The following is a 23155-nucleotide window of genomic DNA, read 5'->3' on the forward strand; positions in this document are numbered from 1 at the left end:
ATCATAAAGGGGGAGGGGAAATGAGATAGAAGCTGTCAAATGATAGATGGATCTAGATGAAGAGGTGCTAATGGGCAGATGGAAACAGGAGGGGAGGGGAAGGGAAATGTGGAGATAACGACAGAGGCTGGGTAGTGATCAGTGGAGACTACAAATGGCTCCAGATTATGGAGCAAAGAAAAAAAAACAAACTACTGGATGAACTCATCTTATCAGGGAGGAACTGGAGGGAGGAAGACAGCTGGCATTTTGGGTTGAGACCCTGCATCAGGACTGGAGAATATGGAATTTGCTCAGAAAGAAAAGTGATAAATAGAAGCAGATAAGGGCAGGATGGTGGGCAGGTGGGAACAGCAGCAGGAGGGGATAGGAGAACCAGTGGGTTGAGTGTGTAGGTGATAGGTAGATGGAACTAGATGGAGGAGAGGAAAGACTAGGTAGCAATAGGCTGGTGGGGAGGGTGGGTGGAAAGAAGAGTGTGGAGTAAGAGGAACTGGGTGGATAAGAAGGAAAGTGAAAGGAACTGAGAGGGTGCAGGTTAGCTGAAATTAGAGAATTCCATGTTCTTGCCATTGTAATGTAGGCTAGACAGGCAAATATATGGTGTTGTTCCTCAAATTTGAATCAGCCTCACTCTAGCTGTGGGAGAGACCGAGGACAGACAACTCTGTGTGGGAATAGTGAGAAGAGTTAAAATAGTTTGCAATCAGGAACTCAAAATGACAACTGCAGAAAAGTGATTGGAAAAGCTGTCCTAGTCTGTGGTTCATCTCATTGATGCCAAAGGGGCCACATCAAGAGCACCGAGTGGCATTAGCAAAATTTGAGGAGATGCATGTGATCATCTCTCTCACCTGGAATGATTGTTTTGGTCCCTGGATGGTGGTGAAGGAGGAAGTGCAGGGATCAAATACTTCAGAACCAGTGCTAACCAGAAACCATGGTTGGATGCAGAGGTCTAGGTACTTTTTAGAGATCATGATGGTTCCTTCAGGATAGGGAATAGGACGATACTAAGATTGACCAGGGCTGAACTCTTCAGTGCAACCGAGAAGGCAAAGTGAGGGGACGCACAGAAGATCCACAGACAGTTGTACAACACTGGCGACATGAGGCGCATGTGGCAAGGCAGCAAGACTATAATGGATCACAATTCAACGTTGTGAGTTAAGGACAATAATGTCTCCCTTCCGGTCAGACGCATCATATTCTATGCATGGTTTGATGAGAAGAACAGGATAACACCGAAGAAAGCTCTGTGGCGCCCTGTTGAAAGGGCCCCCTGCATAGTTGCAGTCAGAGAGAGGAGAAATCTATCCAAGATGAACCCATGCAAAGCGGTAGGACCAAACAACTTACCTGGTCGAGTTCTGAAGGACTGTGCAGGCCAATTGATGGAGGTCTGCAGAGGCATATTGGTTCCTCAGGGTTCAAGGCAACCATCACCATCTCAGTATCCATGAGGGCAAAATACCACCTAGATCCAGCTCCAACAGTATCATCAAGTTTGCAGATGACACAACAGTAGTTGGTCTCATCAGCAACAATGATGAGTTGCACTGCGGGGAAGAGGTGGAAAAGCTCGTGAAATGCTGCAAGAGTAAGAACCCAAGTCTCAATGTGGACAAGATGAAGGAGATGATTGTTGACTTCAGGAGGACCAAGAATGACAACCCTCCACTACACATCAAAAACTCTGTAGGAGAGAGAGTGCAGCGCACTGTGTTCCTTGGAGTTCACTTAATTAATGACCTATCGTGGGCACTCATCATCTCCTCACTGTCAGGAAGGTGCAACAGTGATGCACTTCCTGAGAAGACTGAAACGGGCAAGGCTACCGGCCACCATTATGTCAACCTTCTATAGGGGCTCTTTCCAGAGCGTCCTGGCCAGCTGCATCACAGTGAGATATCCTTGCTGCAGAGAAATGGATTGGAGGTCAATCTACAGGACCATAAGAGTGACAGAGAGAATCAGAGGAGTCTCCCTTCCCTTCAATGATGTGATCTTCCATGATCATTGTCTGAAGAGTGTATGTAAAATCAGTGAGGAGTCCTTTCACCCTGCACACAGCATCTTTCAGATGCTCCCATCAGGAAGGAGATGCAGGATTATCAGAGACAACACCACCAGGCTGAGGAACAGCTTCTTGCCACAGCCAGTGAGAATGCTGAACAACCAAAGGAACTGCTCATGTTAACCATCGAGACACTCATATTCATGAAACAATATTTATTTATTTATTTACATGGATGAATACTTGTCCTGCATATGTATTGTTTGTCTGTATATGAGTTATGCCTGGTTGTATATCTGCATGTTTTGCTCCGAGGACTGGAGAACACTGTTTTGTCAGGTTGTATTTGTACAATTCGATGACAATAAACTTGACTTGATTTGATGAGGTGTTGCACCTTTTACAGTTGCAGGGCATAGTGCCTGTGGACAGAGAGGAATGGTTGGGATATAATGGGTAAATCAGAGAGTTATTGAGAGATTAGCTCCTGGGTAGTGTTAGGTCTGCTTTGTTCATGAATGAGTGAGACAAACACCAGACTGAGTCGAAATCAGGGTTCTTTGTTCTTTATTACCAGATTGTAACACTTGCGACTAACCATGTTAGTCGGAGAATGCATTCTGCCGTTATCAGCAAAATGGTGATTTTTTATACCCTTGGATACATGCTTAGAACATCATCATATCATTACTTGTCCAATGACTAAAACTGTTGCTATCCTTTCCCTACTAGCTTCCTGCCTCTCAATCCATCAATGTCTCTCTTATCTTGTAAGTACAAGGATGCATTTACATCTTGTTACAGCCCTGTACAGGGCAGGGTAACTCCTTACACATTCCCATCTCATGATGTTTTACCTTACAATAGGGAGAGCAGAATGTGAGTGGGCAATATTGTCACTGCCAGAAATGATGTTCTAGATATGGAGGCTTGTTCAGCGAAAGGTAAGAACCAGGGAATTATGAATCAGTTCTATGTGGAGGGGGCGGCTTGTGTCAGAGCAAGTGTGCTAAATGGAGATTTGGGTGAGAGCTCCATCCACCACCATAGAAGGGAAGCTGTGTTTCAGATGTGCTGGAGTGGAAACCTTCTTCTTGAGAATAGATTCCAAAGGATCATTATTCTTCTGCAGATGATATTTTTTCCTCATGGCCAACCCTTCACTTTGATTCTGTGATCTCTGGTTCCAGACACTCCTGCACGGGGAAACATCAACTTCACATCTCCCCTGTCAGGCCCCTCAAGAAATTTGAACATTTTGAAGATTTTTTTTTATTCTTTGAACTCTCAAACAGGCCAACATGATAGCAATGGTGCACCCTGCTGTGCTAATGGAGAAATTTAAAATTGGAACTAAGTAGTCAGCGTAACGAACTGAAAAGGGTAGTGAAAGAGTTCTTAAAAGGGATGAACAACTTAAGCAAGAAGTAAAACATTAAAGTTTCACTTGCTCACATCTTGATGAAAGCTTTGAACCCTGAACATTGGTTTATGTATCTTTTTCTTTGCTCTACAAAGGACACTGTTTCACCTGCTGAGTTCTCCAAGCACTGTATTTTCACAACTCCAGCAATGCAGGCCTTCTACTTTGGCGTTCGGTTTAAGAGCTGTTGGCAGCAAATAAGGGTCGGATGCTAATTTGAAGAGATTACACTCTCTGTAGAGCTTTGACTTCTGATTGAACGTGGTACTGGACGGATATGTGTCCTTTTCTCCTGAAACAATATCATTTTATGCTCTCGACACATTTCTTGTCGGTAGGAAATTTGAAGTTTTCTGTTGCTGAACTTTCAATGGTTGAGAATTGGTTGAGAATGTAATCCTATTCATAAATTAGATTAAGTGGGGAAAAAAAAAACCTTGTTGGCAGGAAATTCAAGTTCCTATTAAATTTTGGAAACAAAAAGAAACTCCAGAAATATTTGAGGTAGCACCATTACAAACCAGTGACTTTAAGTCTAGAATATTGTATTAACATTATGAAAGTGGAAGAAATAGCAAGGGGGAAAAATAAGTTAGTTGTGATAAGACCATATGATGTTTGGGGCAGAATTAGGCCATTTGGCCTATCATGTCTGCTCTACCACTCAAATCACAACTGATGTATTTTTTCCCTCAACCCCATCATTTAGCCTTCTCCCCATAACCTTTGGCACACCTACTAATCGTGAAACAACCTTACTGAACCTCACTCTTACAGAAAATGTGTAATATTATTGGTAACATTCTAATGATGTGATATGAGAATACACTGATGATGGAATCCTGAAATTATTTTCCAATGCAACCCAGAAGTCATTTCCAGTTCTTAGTGAACATCCAAAGAGTGAAAAGAGAAGGGTTGGTGAATAAGTCCACTGCCAAAAAGAATTCTTCAGAAGATGATCCAATCAGCTTTCCCAAATCAAATGATTGATAATATTCCTCAACCCTGATAGGAATGTGCTCAGAGTCTGAACATTGCTATGAAAAACTCATGTTTAAAGCCATTCTATGGTGGGTGTTTACAAGAAAATAAGCTTCAGTGGGAATTTATAGAATCATAATGCTGTACAGCATAGAAACAAGCCCTTCAGCCCAGTGTGTCTATGCCAACCATCATGCCTATCCATACTAATCCCACTTCCATTCATTCCAAATCCTTCTGTGCTGTGGTCATTCAAATATCTGGCCAGATGCCTCTTAAATGCTACTATTATCCCTGACTCCATCATCTCTTTTGGTAGTTCATTCCAGATAACAAATATCCTGTGTATAAAATGTACCCCTCAGATTCCTTCTGAACCTTTTTCCTCTCACCTTAAACTACTTAATTTGTGCTCCCACCTTTTCATTCTATGGTGTACTGATGACATCCTGTGAATTTCAGATTTGGCTAAGTGTTGCAAAATTTTTCTGAAAGACCATATTAAATTTTGAGAGAAATTTTGAAGTTCAGCCAAATGTTTAATCAGAAATATGTGATGAATTAAGGTTTCTATCAATGAAGGGATAGTCCTCATGTCTTCTCTCTCAACTTAAACCTCTGTCCTCCTGTTTTAGATACATCTACCATGGAAACAGACTCTGGCTATCTTCCCTATATATGCCATTCATAATTTATCGTCGCTTCTCTGCCTCTTTTACTCCAAGGAAAATAAACACTGCCTATCTAATCTCTCCTTTAAGGCTAGACCACATGAATTAATTTTAATCCACCTGCCTTGCAGTTTCAGATCTTTTTATCTACCTGTTTTATGCTCTATCTGATTTTATTGACTATTAAACTCAAATAGTTTTCAATGAATAATAGGTATTTAAAGGTATGGGATTCTGAGGGTATAAAAGTGAATAAGTATTGTTTTGAAAGCCAGTTTCTTTCTTTTAATCAGCTTAGAGAAAAATTTGGAATACCATTTAATTCTTTATTTGTGTATTATCAAGTTTGAGCTTTGATAAGAGACAATTATGGAAAGGAAATGAAATTACCTGAATCAACAAAGTTTGAGTTTTTGATTTCTCATACGTCAAAAAGCGTTTTATTTCTGATATGTATGCATTATTACAAGATGGTATGGATAACCAAATTTAGATAAATCTAGAAATAAATGGGAAAGTGGTTTATCTTATGATATACTTCAGGAGGATTGGGATGTCATGTGTCATGATGGGGTAACTAAATTACTTAATGTAAGATATAGTTTGGTTAATAATAACTTTTTAAATCAGTTGTATTAGACCGCTGAGAAATTGAAAAAATATGGATTTAGTGACTTGGATTTATGTTTTTGATGTGGACTACATACTGGAACATTTTTACATGCAGTTTGGTCTTGTGATAAAGTTCAGCCATTTTGGGAAAAATTATTTAAGATTAAATAGCTGTTAGACCCAGAAATTTATTTGCTGGGCTTATACTGTTTCATTGGCTGGTTTGGGGTTGGATATGTTTCAGATAGCTTTTGTCCGTTTAGCAATGACAGTGGCACGGAAATGTGTTGCGATTACTTGGAAAGATAATGTAGAAGTTAATATAGTTCGTTGGCATAATGAATTGAGATCTTGTATTTATATGGAAAAATAACATATAATTTGCAAGATAATCATTTTATTGTTCAGATGTGGTCACCTTATTTGGAATGTATGGGTTTAGAAAAATCTTAAAAAATTGTATAGTTTAATTTTTAAGTTTGTAATTATTTGATATATGGTTTTTTTTAGCTCCCTTTGAGGGGCAGGCTGAGGGGTGGAGGGAGGGTGGGGTTTCTTTTAGTGTTTAGTTTATTTTGTCTTTATTTTTATGTATTATTTATATGTAATTTGAAAATCTTAAATAAAGTTTAAAAAAAACTCAAATAGAAAATTAGAGTGTGCAGTGTGTAAAGTACAAACTTGACCCAATCTTGGCTGTTTCCAGTCCAAAGGTAAGGTTCCAATTATTCCCGCCATTCCCAACCCCCACCACTCCACCCCATCTCAGAATTGTTATTCAGATTGTTTATGTGTTCATGACTTTTTTTGTACTTGATACCCTAGAGCAGTGGTTCCCAACCTTTTACTTTCCACTCACATACCACTTTAAGTATTCCCTATGCCATAAGTGTTCTGTGATTAATAAGGGATTGCTTAAGGTGGTATGTGGGTGGAAAGAAAAAGGTTGGGAACCACTGTTTTAATCATTCCAAATTGATTCGTTATGTGCAGTTTCATAACTCCAAAGGAAATGGGCCACTGACAATTTTTCTCAAGCAAATATTTCAGTAATAATTGGGTCTAGAGCAGTGATTCTCCACCTTCCCTTCCTACTCACATACTACCTTAAGCAATCACTTACCAATCATAGAACATTTATGGCATAGGGAATACTTAAAGTGGTATGTGAGTGGAAAGTAAAAGGTTGGGAACCACTACTCCAGAGAATATATATTCATAAAAGCAAAATTTTGTGAATGATCTGTTTGTCTTAAACAAATAACAGCAATAGAAACATTTCAAATGGTGTTGTAATACCAATCTAATATTTATTTTACAGATTGTAAATTGTAAAGCTGTGTAGAGTAACTTTATGCACAAGATGAAAGGCCTTTGATTAATCTAATCTTTAAAGGCGTGCTTGAGTTTCATTAAATTTACTGCATACTTCAGGTTCTGGCTGCACTGTTTCCCTCAAGCAAAACCATTTTATGCATATTATAAGGCTCTATTAATTTTTCACAATATTAGGTTAGGAGTTCACTTCAAGTGGCCAGAGATAATAGATAACAGACATCTGCTGTAAAGTTGAAGGCAAGCATCCTGACTGAGAGAAACAAGGGAATAACAAGGCGGCTTGGTTAGCATAGCAGCTTGTGTAGCTTTATTGCAGCACCAGTGACTTGGGTTCAAATCTGGTGCTGTCTGTAAGGAATTTGCACATTTTCACTGTGACCTGTGTGGGCTTTCCCTGGGTGCTCTGGTTTCCTTCCCACCCTCCAAAACATACAGGTTTGTAGGTAATTGGTCAGCACAGGTTTCAATGGCGGGAATCAGCTTCTTCTGTGTTGTAATTTAAAAAAAAATCTGTGATATGACAGGGACCAAGAGAGATTGATCGACATAAAAGGTGGTGAGACTGTGTGGCAGGCTTGTTAATTTGATCTATTTCCACAGAGAGAGAGCAAAAGGGGTTTGAAACATATGCTGGAACTGTGAAATTCACTTCCTTGAAATCTGCATCGACAGTGTCCAATGGGAACAGGAGAAAACACACTGACTTAGCTGGACATTTCCTGCATTTTCCTTTTTACTACAAGAGTTACAGCAATTGCATTATTGTATATCTCATACCTCTGACATGTATGTTTTCCCCTCTTTCCTTTCTATCTCCATTCACCTCCCTCTATTTGCTGCATTAAACAAGCCTTCATTTTTTTTCACAGCTTGTGTCATGAACTTTGGTGTCAATCAGCCACTTTCAGTCCTTGCTCCTATTTTTCTTCCATTCCATCTTCATGGCATCTTTAAATATGATCAATTTAAACTTTTCTTGATTTTATTTCCAATAAACGAAGCTGTTTTCATGCCAAGATACTTTCCATTACATTAGATATTAATTTTTGCTCACTCAAAGTTCATATGAAAGTCATTTTAAGGGATTGTTGTTATTGTTTATAATTTGAAATTTGCTGATGAACAGGTGCAGCTTCCTGATTTAGGAAATCAAGACTTTGCACACAACCGGTTATTTTTAATAGTAATTATTTTGTGAAATATGATGATGTTGATGATGCTTTCATATCCTAAAGAGCTTAACAGTTGGTCTGTCATGTTCAAGCACGTTTTCTCAGTGAAGTCAATCCTATAGTCCACGAGGACTACAAAAAGGAATTAGACATGTCAAAGGAATTTGACCACTTGACCCCAAAGATTGAAAGCTTTAACAAGAATAACATTTGTTTTATTGGAATGTAACTTTGAGAAGTCTCAAGCAACTTCATGACCTCCTTTACACTACCAGGCATTTGTGATAATAAGGTCACAAGTGAAGTGAACAATGCAGTCTATAATATCCCACCTTTAGAGCTAATGTTTTTTTTCACTGCATGGCCTGAAAAGTATTTCTTAGAGCTAACCTAAGGAGCTCTTTGTAACATCACTTGGGACAGATTCTGCCATTCTGGATTGACCTCACAAAATGCACCTACAGCTCTGTTATGTGCTTGCATTAACAAACAGAGCAGCTTTTGGCTCTTGCTAATTAGCATGTCTACTATCTTGAAAGTGACTTTTGTGATAGTACAGACCTATCACCAATGTATATAGTGTATATAATTACAGTATCAAGATTGTGCTTACAGCGATTGGCTGAGAGCTAAGCCACGCCTACTGTCTGGGCCTTAAAGGGTTGTGTCCCTAGCCAGGTCGGATCATTCCGGACTGGTCGGCCACCTGTGAAGAGCTCCTGTCTTTTGCTAATAAAAGCCTTGGTTTGGATCAACAAGTCTTTGATTCTTTCGACGAGCTCTACAACTTTGCATACATGGAATTGCAAAAATAAAGGTAACATTATAAGCTTTATTTGGACACAAAGGCAAACTATTTATTGCAACATATATAGGCTTTGTTTACTTATGAAAAATACTTAAAAGGGTGCATTTATAGATTGTGTTTTAGTAATGAAAATATCTTAACAAGTTTGAACAAAGCAACTGTTGGTCTCTCAAAATGTCTTCCATTTATTGGTCTGTATATAAAAATAGCATTTGAATATTCTGTTATGGCAACAAACCAACAGTTGTCTCACAGTAAACCCAATTTTACTCAATTGAATAAATTATTGTTTCACGCATTAAATCTAATCAGGATATGCACATAGAAGGCACAAGTGCCAAATAAGTGAATTGTTACATGTTAATATTGCCAATTGAAACATGCTTCCCTTGCTTCTAAGGGCAAATGATTTATCTCTGAAATTATTTGTTGGTACATTTTGTACTTTTAGCAATAAAGAATAATCTGAAGATGAAAAGAATGCTGATCAACAGTCTATTATTTTGATAGAAGAGAAGAAAGAATCAGACACTTACAGACAGGATGTCTCTCGACGAGCGTAAATGTATTCACATTTACCATGCATGCAAACATGTTCTGAACAAGGCTGATAATTTCCAGTGTAAATATCTTCTCTTTGATCACTGGCATCTTAAAGTAAATAAACAACTTTCAGTATTATCTGCACACATTTCTTTTAATAACGTAGAACATAAATCATTACAGAACAGTACAGGTCCTTTAGCCCACAACACCCGATGGAAACCTACTACAAACTAATGTGGCCCTACTTGACTTATTTTTCTAACACCCATGTGCCTATCCACAAGTCTTTTGAATGTCCCTATTGTCCCACCATGAACCCCAGCAATGCAGTTCCGGCACCCGCCATTCTCTGAGTAAACACCTTACTTTTGGCACATTTCCTTCTGTCGTTATCATTCTGGTATTCATGGAAGGAAGGATTTTCAAAACTTATTTGGAGTAATTTAAATAAATAATTCCTTTCTCCAATTAGTTTTAGTAACTGCATATATTGTATTTCATTTAATTATTCACGTGTTTTACATGCATTTTAGTAAATTATAATCATGCAATCTCTCCAGTCACCAAGACAATAAACCAGAGTTTGAGAAAGTTCACTGTTCTTCAGCTTTGCCATCTATACAAGGCTCTGCTCTTTGCTATATACATACTTTTAACATCTTTCATTTCGAAGACTTTGAGGTGTATTTATAAAAACAACTTTGTTTGCTACACTGACTGTTAAAAGATGAGGCTATTTCCTGCTCCTGCTGGGTGGTAAGAGATACATTCTTTGGACTGCTATTCCTCCCCTTTGCACTTGAATGCCAAATAGTCAGAATATAAATTATGCACCACTGTATCTGCTGTAAAACCATTTGTATTACGGGGTTCAAAAAGTTAATTTCAAGCTGCCATTAATTCCATTGTGGTCCAACTTCTCACTGGCCCTTGTGCTTGGAGGTGGAATGGTATTAATGGCTGCTGGTTTCCAAGCCTTCTGGCTGCAATAATTTTGGATGGCCATGAGTAATTAAAACCATCTTGTTAGACAGACCTCGAGAAGAAATATTTTCTTTCATCTCAATGGCCTCATGTTTGCACTCAACAGCTCCTCTGAGTCTGGGAGGAATGTGTGGAAAGAATGACAAAAGGAAAACTAAGGGCGACATGTGCAGTGAACTGAGATTCACTGGTGGTGTGTTGTACTAATGGCTGGTTCCGCCCCCAACTATCCTTTTATAACCCTGGTTTCCCACCTAAACCCTAAGTCCTTCTGAAGACCACTGTAAGACCCTACCCTCAGTTATAAGTGCATGTTCTCCTTCCAGTCGTGAGAGGTTTTATTCACGCTACAATTTTATTAGCTTATTCCCTAGAACATGGAAGCGCTGCTCAAGCCTGGTACTGCTCTGTCCCCCAATGCAGTTGAGGAGTTCATGAACTGGCTAGACTGCTTCCAGGCCTACCTGAACATGACCTGAGATGCCTTCCACACCGATGAACTCAGGAGGTCCACACTCATTTCCAGGATAGGAATGAAAGGGTATGCAGTCATCAGGGACTGCACTACATATGTCACTGCCATCGAAGCTTTGAAGGCTCAGTACCTAAAATTGCAAAATGAGGTCCTAGCGAGGCACCAGCTTGCTCTTTGTCGCCAACAACCAGGAGAGTCCATTGATGATTACCTGCTGGATCTGTGGACGCTTGACAAGAAGTGCAGGTACAAAATGGCTACGGGCCATGTTCGTGAGGAAGAACAGATCTGGGGCATCCTAGTTTTGGGGTCCACTCGAGGTACATGAGGCAGCGACTGCTCAAGTCGGGTTAGAAGGACCTGGCTAGCCATGTCGAGCTGGCCAAATCGCTGGAATAGGCCAAGTTTGAGAACAATGATCTTGAAGCTAGCGAGTTCACTCACCCTGGTGACTCCTTCCAAACTGTAGAGCTTGTCGAAAGAACCAAAGACTTGTTGATCAAAACCAAGGCTTTTATTAGCAAAAGACAGGAGGTCTTCACAGGTGGCCAACCAGTCCGGAATGATCTGACCTGGCTAGGGACACAACCCTTTAAGGCCCAGACAGTAGGCATGGCTAAGCTCTCAGCCAATCGCTGTAAGCACAGTCATTACATACTCTAGATACTGTAACTATATACATTGGTGATAGGTCTGTACTATCACACAAACACTGGCTGCTCCTGCTACCCCTGTCCTAATGGCTGCCACTTCCCGTGCTAGGGAGTGGTTTTTCTGCGAAAAGAGCCAGCATCCCCGATCTCACTGCCTGGCTAAAGACACAGTTTTCTCCAGCTGTGGCAAGAAAGGACATTGGGCGAGGGTTTTCTGTGCAAGGGGAAGCCCAGGGAAGTCTATGGCCTGCACCGCTCCTGGATCTGATACCAGACCCAAGCCGTTGGCCCAGAATTCACCTGAACCCACTTGCTGCACTGCACACTGAAGGAGGGTGGCTGCAAGAAAATGGTGTGAAAAGCTCGGAGGCCATCTTGCCGTGACTCAAATTCAAGCTTTGCACAATCTTCATCAGAAGTGGAAGGAGAGCGGCCATACTGCCGTGCCACGTGGTTGATGCCTTCTTACCCGCAGGAAACCCAGGATGGTGGGGGCCACTCAAGTGAGGAGAACAGAGTCTCTGGGGTCCTAACCTCAATGGTTCTAGATAAGGACAGACCTCACCAACTCAGCAACTCCATAGTGACTGTGAAGGTAAACAGACATTCCACTAAATGCCTGATTGACACAGGCTCTACTGAAAGCTTCATAGACTCAGACTGCAGGAATATAACCTAAAGATGTATCCTTCCAATTATCGCATATTCCTTATGTCCCATTCCCATTCTACGCATATTCAAGAACATTGTATAGTACATCTGTTGTTTGAAGTCGGGTGGGGGGGTGGGGAATTCTGCAAGATTTGCCTGTATGTTCTTGATGTATTGTGTGCTCGGGTGCTGTTGGGTTTGGATTTCCTGTGCCACCTTAAAAGTGGGAGCTTGGAGTATTCCAGTTCCCTCCCCCTGTAGCAGTTCGGAACAGAGGGCCCCTAAAATCAGAACCCACATGTAGCCTCTTCACACTGAATATCGACCCGCCACCTCTCTTCCTTAATCTGTCCCCAGACTGCAAACCTATTGCTACCAAGAGCAAGAGGTACAGCACAATAGACCGAGATTTCATAAAGTCTGAGACACAGCGTCTGCTCAACAAAGATATAATCGAACCTAGCACCAGCCCATGGAGAGAGCAAGTGGTGGTGGTAAAAGGGGAAAACTTAATCGGTACACACTCCTGGACGCTTACCTCCTCCCTCAAATTGTGGACATAGTGAATGATATTGCACAGTATCGGGCTTATTCAACCATTGAACTGAAAGATACTTATCACCAACTGCCAATCGGTTCCGAGGACCGTCCATACATGGCATTTGAGGCTAACAGTCATCTCTATCAATTCTGGAGGGTCCATTTCAGTATTACTAATGGGGTTTATGTCTTCTAGAGGCAAATAGACAGAATGGTCGACCAGTATGGGTTGAAGGCTACATCCCCCTACCTCAACAACGTCACCATCTGTGGCCATACCATGGAGGACCATGACACCAACCTTTAGAGTTTTCTCCACACAGCGAAAGCCCTGAACCTCACTTATAACTCTTAACAAGTGTGTGTTCTGGTCTAAACGTCTGTCTATCTTGAGCTATGTGGTGGAGACCCCAATAGGATGTGCCACCATTAGAGCTTCCCGTTCCCAGGACCACAAAGGCTTTTAGGAGATGCCTGGGGTTTTTTCATATTACGCCCAGTGATCCATCAATTGCTGATAAGGTTCGACCTCTCTTAAAAGCCATTTCTTTTCTCCTCTCGGTCAAAGCCCAAACGCCTTTAAACTACCTCCGAAACCACATTGTAAAAGCCGCCATGCACGTGTTGCAGGTGGAAAGTAATACTTTGGACATGGCTCTGGCTGCTACCCTCAACCAGGTGGGCAGGCCGGTTGCATTTTTTTCTCGGACATTGCAAGGCCATGAGCTCCGAATCCCCTCTGTGGAAATGGAGGCTCAAGCCATTATAGAGGCCATCAGGTACTGCAGACACTACCTGGCTGAGAGGAAATTTGACCAGCGCTGTATTGCATTCATGTTTAATAATGTCAAGAAGGGCAAAATCAAATATGACAAGATTGCTAAGTGGAGAATTGAGCACTCCACCTACAACTGTGACATCATCTATTGGCCAGGGGCCCTTAATGAACCCCCAGATACCCTATCCAGGGGAAGCTGTGCCTCTGCACACTCCAGCCAACTACAGTCTCAACATAATAAGCTTTACCATCCAGGGGTTACCTGCATGGCTCATTTTGTCAAGCCACACAATCTGCCCTACTCCATGGAAGATGTCAGGGAAATGACCAGGTCTGTGCAGAGTGCAAGCCGTACTTCTAACGCCCCTCAAACGTGAACCTGATCAAGTCATCCAGGCCCTTCAAACAGCTCAGTGTCCATATTAAGGGACCTCTCCCCTCCACGAATGGGAACACTTTCTTCCTCTCTGTCATTGATGAGTACTCCCTCTACCCGTTCGCCATCCCATGTCCAAACACATCCACTTTGTCAGGCCCTAGATTCCATTTTTGCCCTATTCGGGTATCCTGGCTCTATACATAGTGACTGGGGTTCATCTTTTATGAACGAAGAGCTATGTCAGTACCTGCTGGCAAGGGGCATTGCATCCAACAGGACTACTAGCTACAACCCCCAGGGGAACGGGAAGGTTGAAAAGGAAAACACCATGGTCTGGAAGGCTGTCAAACTGGCCATCAAGACAAGGGGCCTTTCAGACTCATGCTAGCAGGAAGTTCTTCCTAAAACACTCCATTCCATCTGGTTCCTACTATGTACCGCGACCAACGCTACTCCTCATGAGCTCTTCACCACTCCTTCTCCGGTCCTTCTCAGGAAGCATATCAGCAGAAGCAAGACTGACCCCCTGGTGGAAAGGGTGAAAGTGCTCCATGCCATTCCCATGTATGCCTACGTAGAGTACCCAGATGGCAGAGAGGACGCCGTCTCCATCAGGGACCTAGCACCCGCCAGAACAGAGGGTCCGTTGCCTCAAGAGCCCAGTGAGCCACGGAGCTCATTCTCGCCACCCCTAGACAGGACCTCAGGGAATCAAGTTCAGGAGAAAAGTGCATCCCCCTCCACCATAGAGCGAGAGACCCAGCTCGCCTCTCCTCCCTCACAAGGGAACCTGGAGACCCAAGGAGCCCATGGCCCCCTGGTGCTAAGGTGCTCCACCAGAATCTCCAGACCCCCAAGTCACTTGAATTTATAAATTTGTAAATATCTGTATATTTTTTGATTTTTTTAAATGAATCAACGTTCTCTGTCTTCATCCACAGACCCTAAATTCTACAGGAGTGGTGAATGCAGTGAACTGGGATTCACTGGTGGTGTGTTGTACTGATGGCTGGCCCCACCCCCATCTACCCACATACAACTCTGGTTTCCTGCCTAAATCCTGAGCCCTTCTGAAGACCACTGTAAGACCCTGCTCTCAGTTATAAGCTAATAAAAGCGTATGTTCTCCCTTCAGTCATGAGAGCTTTTATTCATGCTAAAACATGGTTTGCGTAGTGATTAGTCTTCTTTGGCTTGGCTTCGCGGACGAAGATTTATGGAGGGGGTAAAAAGTCCACGTCAGCTGCAGGCTCGTTTGTGGCTGACAAGTCCGATGCGGGACAGGCAGACACGATTGCAGCGGTTGCAGGGGAAAATTGGTTGGTTGGGGTTGGGTGTTGGGTTTTTCCTCCTTTGCCTTTTGTCAGTGAGGTGGGCTCTGCAGTCTTCTTCAAAGGAGGTGTTAAAGCACCAGCGACCCAAGTTCAAATCTGGCGGTGTCTGTAAGGAATTTGAGCGTTCTCCCCAAGTCTGTGTGGGTTTCCTCTGGACGTTCTGGTTTCCTCCCACCATTGAAATTGTACAGTGGGTTGTAGATCAATTGGTTGTATTTGGACGGCACAGGCTCATGGGCCAGAAGGACTGTTACTGTGCTGTATGTCTAAGCTTAAAATTAAAATTTAAAACAAAATAGCTGATCAGCATTTGTGAAGCAGTAAAAAATTCTTTATTACTTTACTTCCCTATTCCTTTTTGAATGTTTTACGAGTCTATATATTTATAGTTAATTAAAAATATTCATGGGGCACACATTTATCATCAACAAACTTTGATTCACGCTGTAGCAGTTCTTAATCACACTTCTAAATATTAATGCAGGTTGGTTCGGTAGTAAAGAAGGCAAATGCAATGTCAGCATTCATTTCGAGATGACTAGAATATAAAAGCAAGATGTAATGCTGAGGCTTTGTAAGGCTTTGGTCAGACCACATTTGGAGGACAGTGAGCAGTTTTGTGTCCAAAGAATGTTCTGGGTTTGGAGAGGGTTCAGAGGAGGTTTACAAGAATAATTTCGGGGATGAGAGAGTTAATGTAAAAGGAGTGTTTGATATCTTTGGGTTTGTACTCAGTGGAGTTTAGAAGGATGAGGAGGGATGTCCACATATATGATCGAATAGCCACGTATATGTTACCCCAAAACCAGGGGTAGTCTTAAATGGCAAGAAAAAAATTCGAACCTCAATATCCTCTAGTTTAGGGGTCCCTACATGGTAATATATCATCAAACATTCGCATAACTCCTACAGACCTAACAATAAATATTTTTCCACTGAAACTTGTGTTTGGGAAGCTGAATTAATAGTAATAATAAAACAATAACATTTTATTATAAACCTGTCTAATATACCTTAAAATAATAGCACAGCAAATTAAGCTATACTCAACATCATGTCAAGTTTATTGTCATCTGATTGTACAAGTACAACCAAACGAAACAGTGTTCTCCAATTCTTGGATCAAAAACATTCAGACATACAATCAGACATAACACACATACAGACAAATAATACACGTTTGTTCCTGTAAAAGAACTGACACCTAGGAGATGTCACTAGTGTTTACGATTCACCAGCCAGGAATGTTTGATGCATATTATGGTAAGTAATTGACAGTATTTTGCCATTGTTTGAAATGAATTGATTAAATTTTAAATGACCAAGACTGTGTCGCTTAGTAATGTGCTTATCAGCATCACTCCACTGATCAGTGGGATGAATAGTAAAGAACTATTGAGGCAGTAAGATCTCAGCGGTAAATACATGAGTATAGCTCAAAACCTACATTTTAAGTGGAAAATCTGGGAGTTTTTTTATACACCCAGTTGCCTTATACACCATCATATATGGTAACTAATTTTGAAAGGGCTGAGTAGAATGGATTTGGAATGACATTTTCAGTCGTGGGACAGTCTGAGCAGAGGGAACAGCATCAGAAGTAAAGGATGTCACTTTAGAACAGAGATGAGAAGAAATTTCTTCAGCCAGATGGTGAATCTGTGGAACACATTGTGGATGCCAAGTCATTGGATAGATTTAAAACAGATTGATTGGTTCTTGATGAGTAAGGAAATCAAAGGTTGTGTGGAGGAGGCAGGAGGATGAGGTTGAGAAGAAGAATACATCAGACCTAATTTAAATGGTGACCCTCCATGGCCTTATGGTGTTCTATGTTTAAAAATATGAATCGCAAACACCTATGTTAAATTTTTACATTAAAAAACTGGCCTTGTGTAATTTAAAGTTCCAACCACTGAAAGCAATGAGTTTCTGCACAACCTCTTCAATTAATTCTTGTCAGTAACTTGCTTTGGTACATTTTCACATAACTGCCACATGCAATTTTCAATCTTTCAATGTCTTCTTTAGTGGTTTTAAAATAAATGATATTTCAAAATGAGCAACTTCATGCCTTGTTCATTCACAATTCACCTCATTTTTATTGATCCACACTCTAGTAAAACCCTTTCCTGTGGCTTGACTCTTTCCACTGTTAAAAGTGTGGTCTTCCCTTCAGCTTCAATGCCCAGACCCGATTCTGGCTGGAAAAAATACCATCTATGCTATGAAACTCTGCTCAACTATGAGAAGGCCTTGCCTCCTCACCAAGGTTCTTGTGCTGAGTTATGGTGCGTGAGCATTACTGAAGTAGGCTGAGGCATCTCACAACCCAAGCAATACAAGTCTGCTGCAGCAATGAGAATTTCAGTTCAAATGCAAATTGTATAATGTATATGACAATAAACTCATTATCATTATTTATATTATGATTATTGCTATACCTTAATACTTTCACCTTTAATGGGATAGCTTTACTGAGTATTCATTTCAGGCTATAATTCAAGATCAAGATTCAAAATATTCTCATGAAATAAAAAGTGTCATACTACACGAAATTGCCTTTTGTCTGCTGTAAGGCAGACAGATTCACCATTGACAGAAATAGTCTGAAGTGCCTCTTGCAATCAGAGAAATAGAAGCAAAAGTGAGTGTCTGTGTCCCCCTCACCCCCCCCCCACCCCCGCCAGTGTTCAAGGATTCACCTTTAGCACTCCCGCAGCCTCTGCAGCCACACAGAGACCAGTCTAAATCATCGGCAACCTGAGCTTCAGATCCGAACTTCCGATATGATTAGGAACCCTTCAGCTCCCTCGGCACCTTCTGGCAGCCCGGTTCTGATACCTGGTAACTCTTCAGCCAGTTTCGAGCCTGTCCGCAGCCTGGTGCGAATCCCTTGACCGTAATCTCCAGCAGCCCACACTCGACATGGGTTCTTCGTCTCGAGCCTTTCTGGTGCTCCCTTTGTGGCCTTCTCTACATCGTAGTGACTGGGCACAGATTGGGAGAGTGCTTCGTTGAGTACCTTTGCTCCATCGCAACAGTGACAGAGACCTCCCAGTAGCCAACCACTTCAGTTCTGTGTCGCACTCCCATACTCACATGTCTGTCCATGGCCTTATATACTATCCCACCAAGGCCATCCACAAATTGGAGGAAGAACACCTGATTTTCCTTCTGGGAACTCTCCAACCAGATGGCATTAACATCGACTTTTCAAGTTCCTGATAATCTGCTCTCCTCTTCCCCTCCCTCCTTCCCTTCCCCTTTCTAGTTCTCCCCTCTCCCTTCCTTCACTTTGCCATCCCTCCTTCCCTTGTTTGCTGCTGTCCTCTTCCTCCCTTCTCCACCTATCACCTCCTGCCTTTGTGACCACACCTCTCTCCCTTACTCTTTTGCTCAGATACCTGCTGATATTTTTCCACACCTTGATGAAGGGCTCAAGCCCGGAACATTGGTTATGTATTTTTACCTTTGCTACATAAAGGACATTGTTTGATCTGCTGAGTTTCTCCAGCATTGTTTGTTTTTACTTCAATCACGGTGTCAACAGATTTTCATGTTTTACTTTCCACAACAGCCCATTGCCTGTTCTTCAGCTGCAGAACCCCTCACTGTTCCATGCCGTGGTCACCATCCTGTACGTCATCTCCTCTGCTTCTCTTTCACAAATACGTGTTGGCCTTCCCTTTCTCTAGTGTCCTGTGCCAGTTCTCCGCTTCCCTGGAATCCACAATGCCTAGTGGCTACTGCTGATCAATGGTGCTGTGGGATTTTAAATAAAACTACTGTTGGCTCCTTTAGCAGGCCATTCAAAGCTTGTACAGAGCTGATGGAAGTTGAACTGGGTGGTTGGACCCCGCGGGGGTGCTGTGTCTCCACTCCCCTGCTCTCCATGGGCCCGCACCAACGGAAGCGCTGCCTTTACATCAGCTCTGGCAGCACCGCCATTTTCCTCTTGATTCTTTTATGTAAATGGAAAGTGTTTGGAATGGAAAGATGCAGCATATAATTGACAGATGGATTGTTGATGAAGCTGGTCATACATTAGCAGGACACACATTAACTCTGAAACTTGTTGATGAATCACAGCTTTAAATTCAGAAGTAAAATCCTGAAGCTTATCCTTCTTGCCTGTCACTGACTGATGCACAGTGGGGTGTAATATGCTTCCATGACTCTCTTCAGTGTACCTCCAATTTGGGAAATGCAACAGAAGAGGGAGGTGGGCAGTTCTCTCAGTGCGTTATTGACATTCCATGCAGGACGTTCAGGACTGCCATCAAGTGTCATTCAACATGCATTCTCTAGGCCTGTCATTGATAAATGGAGGCAGAAGTTGAAGCAAGTGGTAACCTTCATGACAATTGTGGTTGTGCTTTTAATAAAGCCAGCTTGAACAGCTCATGGGAGAAATCAATCACTATTGAATATGTCTATGGCAGAGATAGATAGATTATTGAAAAGCAAGGGATTGAAAGGTTACTGCAGGTAGACTGAAATTCAGAATTGTGATTAAATCAGATCAATCATAATTTTATTAGATATTATTGAGGGGCCATGTGGCCAACTCTTGCTGCTTAAATTCCATGTTCACAATGTATCCTCAATAAATTCCTTCCTTTGATTTTAACTTCACATCTTGATTTAATCAACCTCTAAGATGGTTTGCTCCTTCTTGAGTTCTCCTGAGACATTTCTAAATGTCTTGTTCTCCTAAAGAATTGGCAGATTGTGCTGAGATTGCACTTTTGCTGTGATTTATGAAGAATTTATGAAATGCCTTCAATCTACTTTTCCAGCCCACTTTGAGGCAACACTGTCCTCACTCCACTCTAATTGCCTTCATTTAATATACCAGTTTTAGTCCTGAATTTCTCACCCTCAGACTGAGCTTGTAATTCTGATCACTTGCTCTTGGGTAATCCTTTTCAAAAAGATCATTCAGTAATCATGCTCCATTCTACATCACCAAATCCAGAACCGTATGCTGGTTGGCTGGTTCTCCCGAGTGATCAACAATGGTCCCTAAAAGACTGGACCAAATTTTCTAGGTAACTTTCCAGATTGAGTGATTGCATTTGATGCAAGTCTGATGCCAAAAGTGCGGCAGCTGCTCAAACATGACTCAATAAAGGCCTGGCTGAATTTCCAGAATTAATTAAATGACAGAGAATGGCTCACTGATTGCATTTCATGATGTCCAAACCATCTTCAAAAATAAACAGAGCGACACAAGGTAATTTCTTGGCCATCTTGATATAGAACACTTTAGCCTACTATGTTACACCAACCTATGGAAACCTACTCCACAGCCATCTAATTCTTCCCTACCTCAAACTCATAACACTATATTTTTCTTACATTAACTTAAAGTACATAAAACCATTTTAAGCTATCCTCTTCCAACTGGAGAAAAAAGTTCTGCTAAGCTTAGATGAACAAGGACACTGCAGATGCTGGGGAATTGGAACAAGACACAAATGTGCTGAAGGAATGCAATGGGCTGTCATCGTTTAAGACCTCTGTCCTTCTCAGAAAAGCCAAAAGACAAGAAAGCACCTGAATAAGAAGGTGGGGGTGGGGAGGGGAGGGGGTGGTACACAGTTTTGCAGGGGATAGGTAGGTATAGGTGAGATAGGAAGGAGTCAGAATTATGAGGGAAAGTGGGGGGGGGGGCAAGAAAGAAAAGAAAATGGGGGGGGGATCAGTTTGGTCAGAAACTGGTTTATACTGATGCCACCTTCTCCTAAGTTTGATTAGAATAGTTCCTGTGGGAACACCTTAGCCGAGTTTAAAATGGGGCAAATTTAGAGTGCACAGGGAGGCAGCTCTGGCATATAAAATAAACCATCAAATCTTAGAATATTGATTTAATGACATTACCTTCAGCCTGTCATGTCTCAGTCGAAGCAAACACCAAATTCATTGGATTGCTGAGAATGTTTCAGTCACAGCCAGGGTTCCTGCCACTTACCTTTAATTTCGGTTCCCAAGTGAAATCCATTGTCCTTCCCGCTAGATCCACTGTCATCTAAAAAGGAGCAAAACATAAAAAGGCTATTATATTATGATTCACAGCATCTAAACCAGAAAATGCTGGCCAAGCAGCATTTGTGGAGAAAAATAAACAGAATTAATTCTTCAGTTTGACAGTTTGTCATCATAGAAGGAGTTGTCAGTGTTTTAACTGAGACCTTTATCTGTTCTGAGAGTGGAGAGAGGAGAGCCAGTGCGAAGGGGATAAGGTTGAGGGGTGAGATATGGGCTTGTAGGTGATGGGTAGTCTGAGGTAGGGGTGGAAATTGAGAAACAGGCAGATGTTGATGGGTGGAAGCAGACAAGGAACAAAAAGGCAATGGACCCAAGTTTGGGTGGGTGGGGGGGGTCAGTGTATTATGGCTAGGATGGTGGAAGGGAGGGTGAAGTGTAGACAGAAGCTGGAGGGTCATAACTGGGGATACGCCTAAAAGTGTTAAGCATGGTGGCGATAAGAGGAACTATTAAGATGAGAGGTGAAGGCCAGCTGGAGCGAAATGGAGAAGGGGATCCAATGGGTGAAGTGAGTGGGAAGAAAGTGAATAGAATGTGAAAGGGGAGGGGGAAAATGGGTGATGGTGCCTGGAAGAGAACAAAAACAGAAACACTGGAGGTGGATCCGAAGGAGATGGAGGAATACAGGGGTAAGGGTTAACTGAAAATGAAACATTCAATGTTCATTTCACCGGATGCAGCTACACTGGCAGAATATGAGGTATTGTTCCTCTAGTTAGCATTGAGTCTCACCCTGGCATAGAAAAGGCTGAGCACCAACAAGGCAGTGTGGGATGGGAAAGGAGAATTGAAAGTTATAACCATATATAACCATATATAACAACTTACAGCACAGAACAGGCCAGTTCGGCCCTACTTGTCCATGCTGTAACAAATCCCCACCCTCCTAGTCCCACTGACCAGCACCCAGTCCATATCCCTCCAGTCCTCTCCTCTCCATGTAACTATCCAATCTTTCTTTAAATGTAACCAATGATCCTGCCTCAACCACGTCTGCCAGAAGCTCATTCTACATCCCTACCACCTTTTGCGTAAAGAAATTTCCCCTCATGTTCCCCTTATAATTTTCCCCCTTCAATCTTAAACCATCCCCTCTCGTTTGAATCTCCCCCTCTCTTAATTGAAAAAGCCTATCCACATTTACTCTGTCTGTCCCTTTTAAAATCTTAAACACCTCTATCAAGTCCCCTCAATCTTCTACGTTCCAGAGAAAAAAGCCCTAGTCTGCACAACCTTTCCCTAGAACTCAAACCTTGAAATCCTGTCAACATTCTCGTGAACCTTCTCTGCACTCTCTCTATTTTGTTTGTATCTTTCCTATAATTTGGTGACCAAAACTGTACACAGTACTCCAAATTTGGCCTCACCAATGCCTTGTACAATTTCATCATAACCTCCCTACTCTTGAATTCAATACTCCGATTTATGAAGGCCAACATTCCAAGTGCCTTCTTCACCACACCATCTGAGTATCAGCCTTGAGGGTACTATTTACCATCACTCCTAAATCCCTTTGTTGCTCTGCACATCTCAATAGCCTACCATTTAATGCATATGACCTATTTAGATTTGCCTTTCCAAAATGTAACACCTCACATTTATCTGTATTAAATTCCATCAGCCATTTCTCAGCCCACACCTTCAGCCTTCCTAAATCATCTTTTAATCTATGGTAATTTTCCTCACCGTCCACAACACCACCAATCTTTGTGTCATCCGCCAACTTGCTTATCCAA

General features: G+C 41.8%; 1 protein-coding gene across 6 annotated transcripts in view; it reads right to left on the reverse strand.

Annotated features, from left to right (window-relative positions):
- The window catches only part of LOC138751253 (tomoregulin-1-like), a 292118-nt gene that overhangs the window by 14641 nt on the left and 254322 nt on the right, over positions 1–23155 (reverse strand). For all 6 annotated transcript variants that reach the window (XM_069913308.1, XM_069913311.1, XM_069913310.1 and 3 more), the window contains 2 exons: positions 21343–21399; positions 9562–9676 (listed from right to left, as the gene is read on the reverse strand). In XM_069913308.1, the coding sequence (XP_069769409.1) occupies positions 9562–9676; positions 21343–21399 (172 nt within the window). The remainder of the gene's footprint in view (positions 1–9561; positions 9677–21342; positions 21400–23155) is intronic.

Source organism: Narcine bancroftii, chromosome 1 (genome assembly GCF_036971445.1).
Source record: "Narcine bancroftii isolate sNarBan1 chromosome 1, sNarBan1.hap1, whole genome shotgun sequence".
NCBI classification, from domain to species: Eukaryota; Metazoa; Chordata; class Chondrichthyes; order Torpediniformes; family Narcinidae; genus Narcine; species Narcine bancroftii.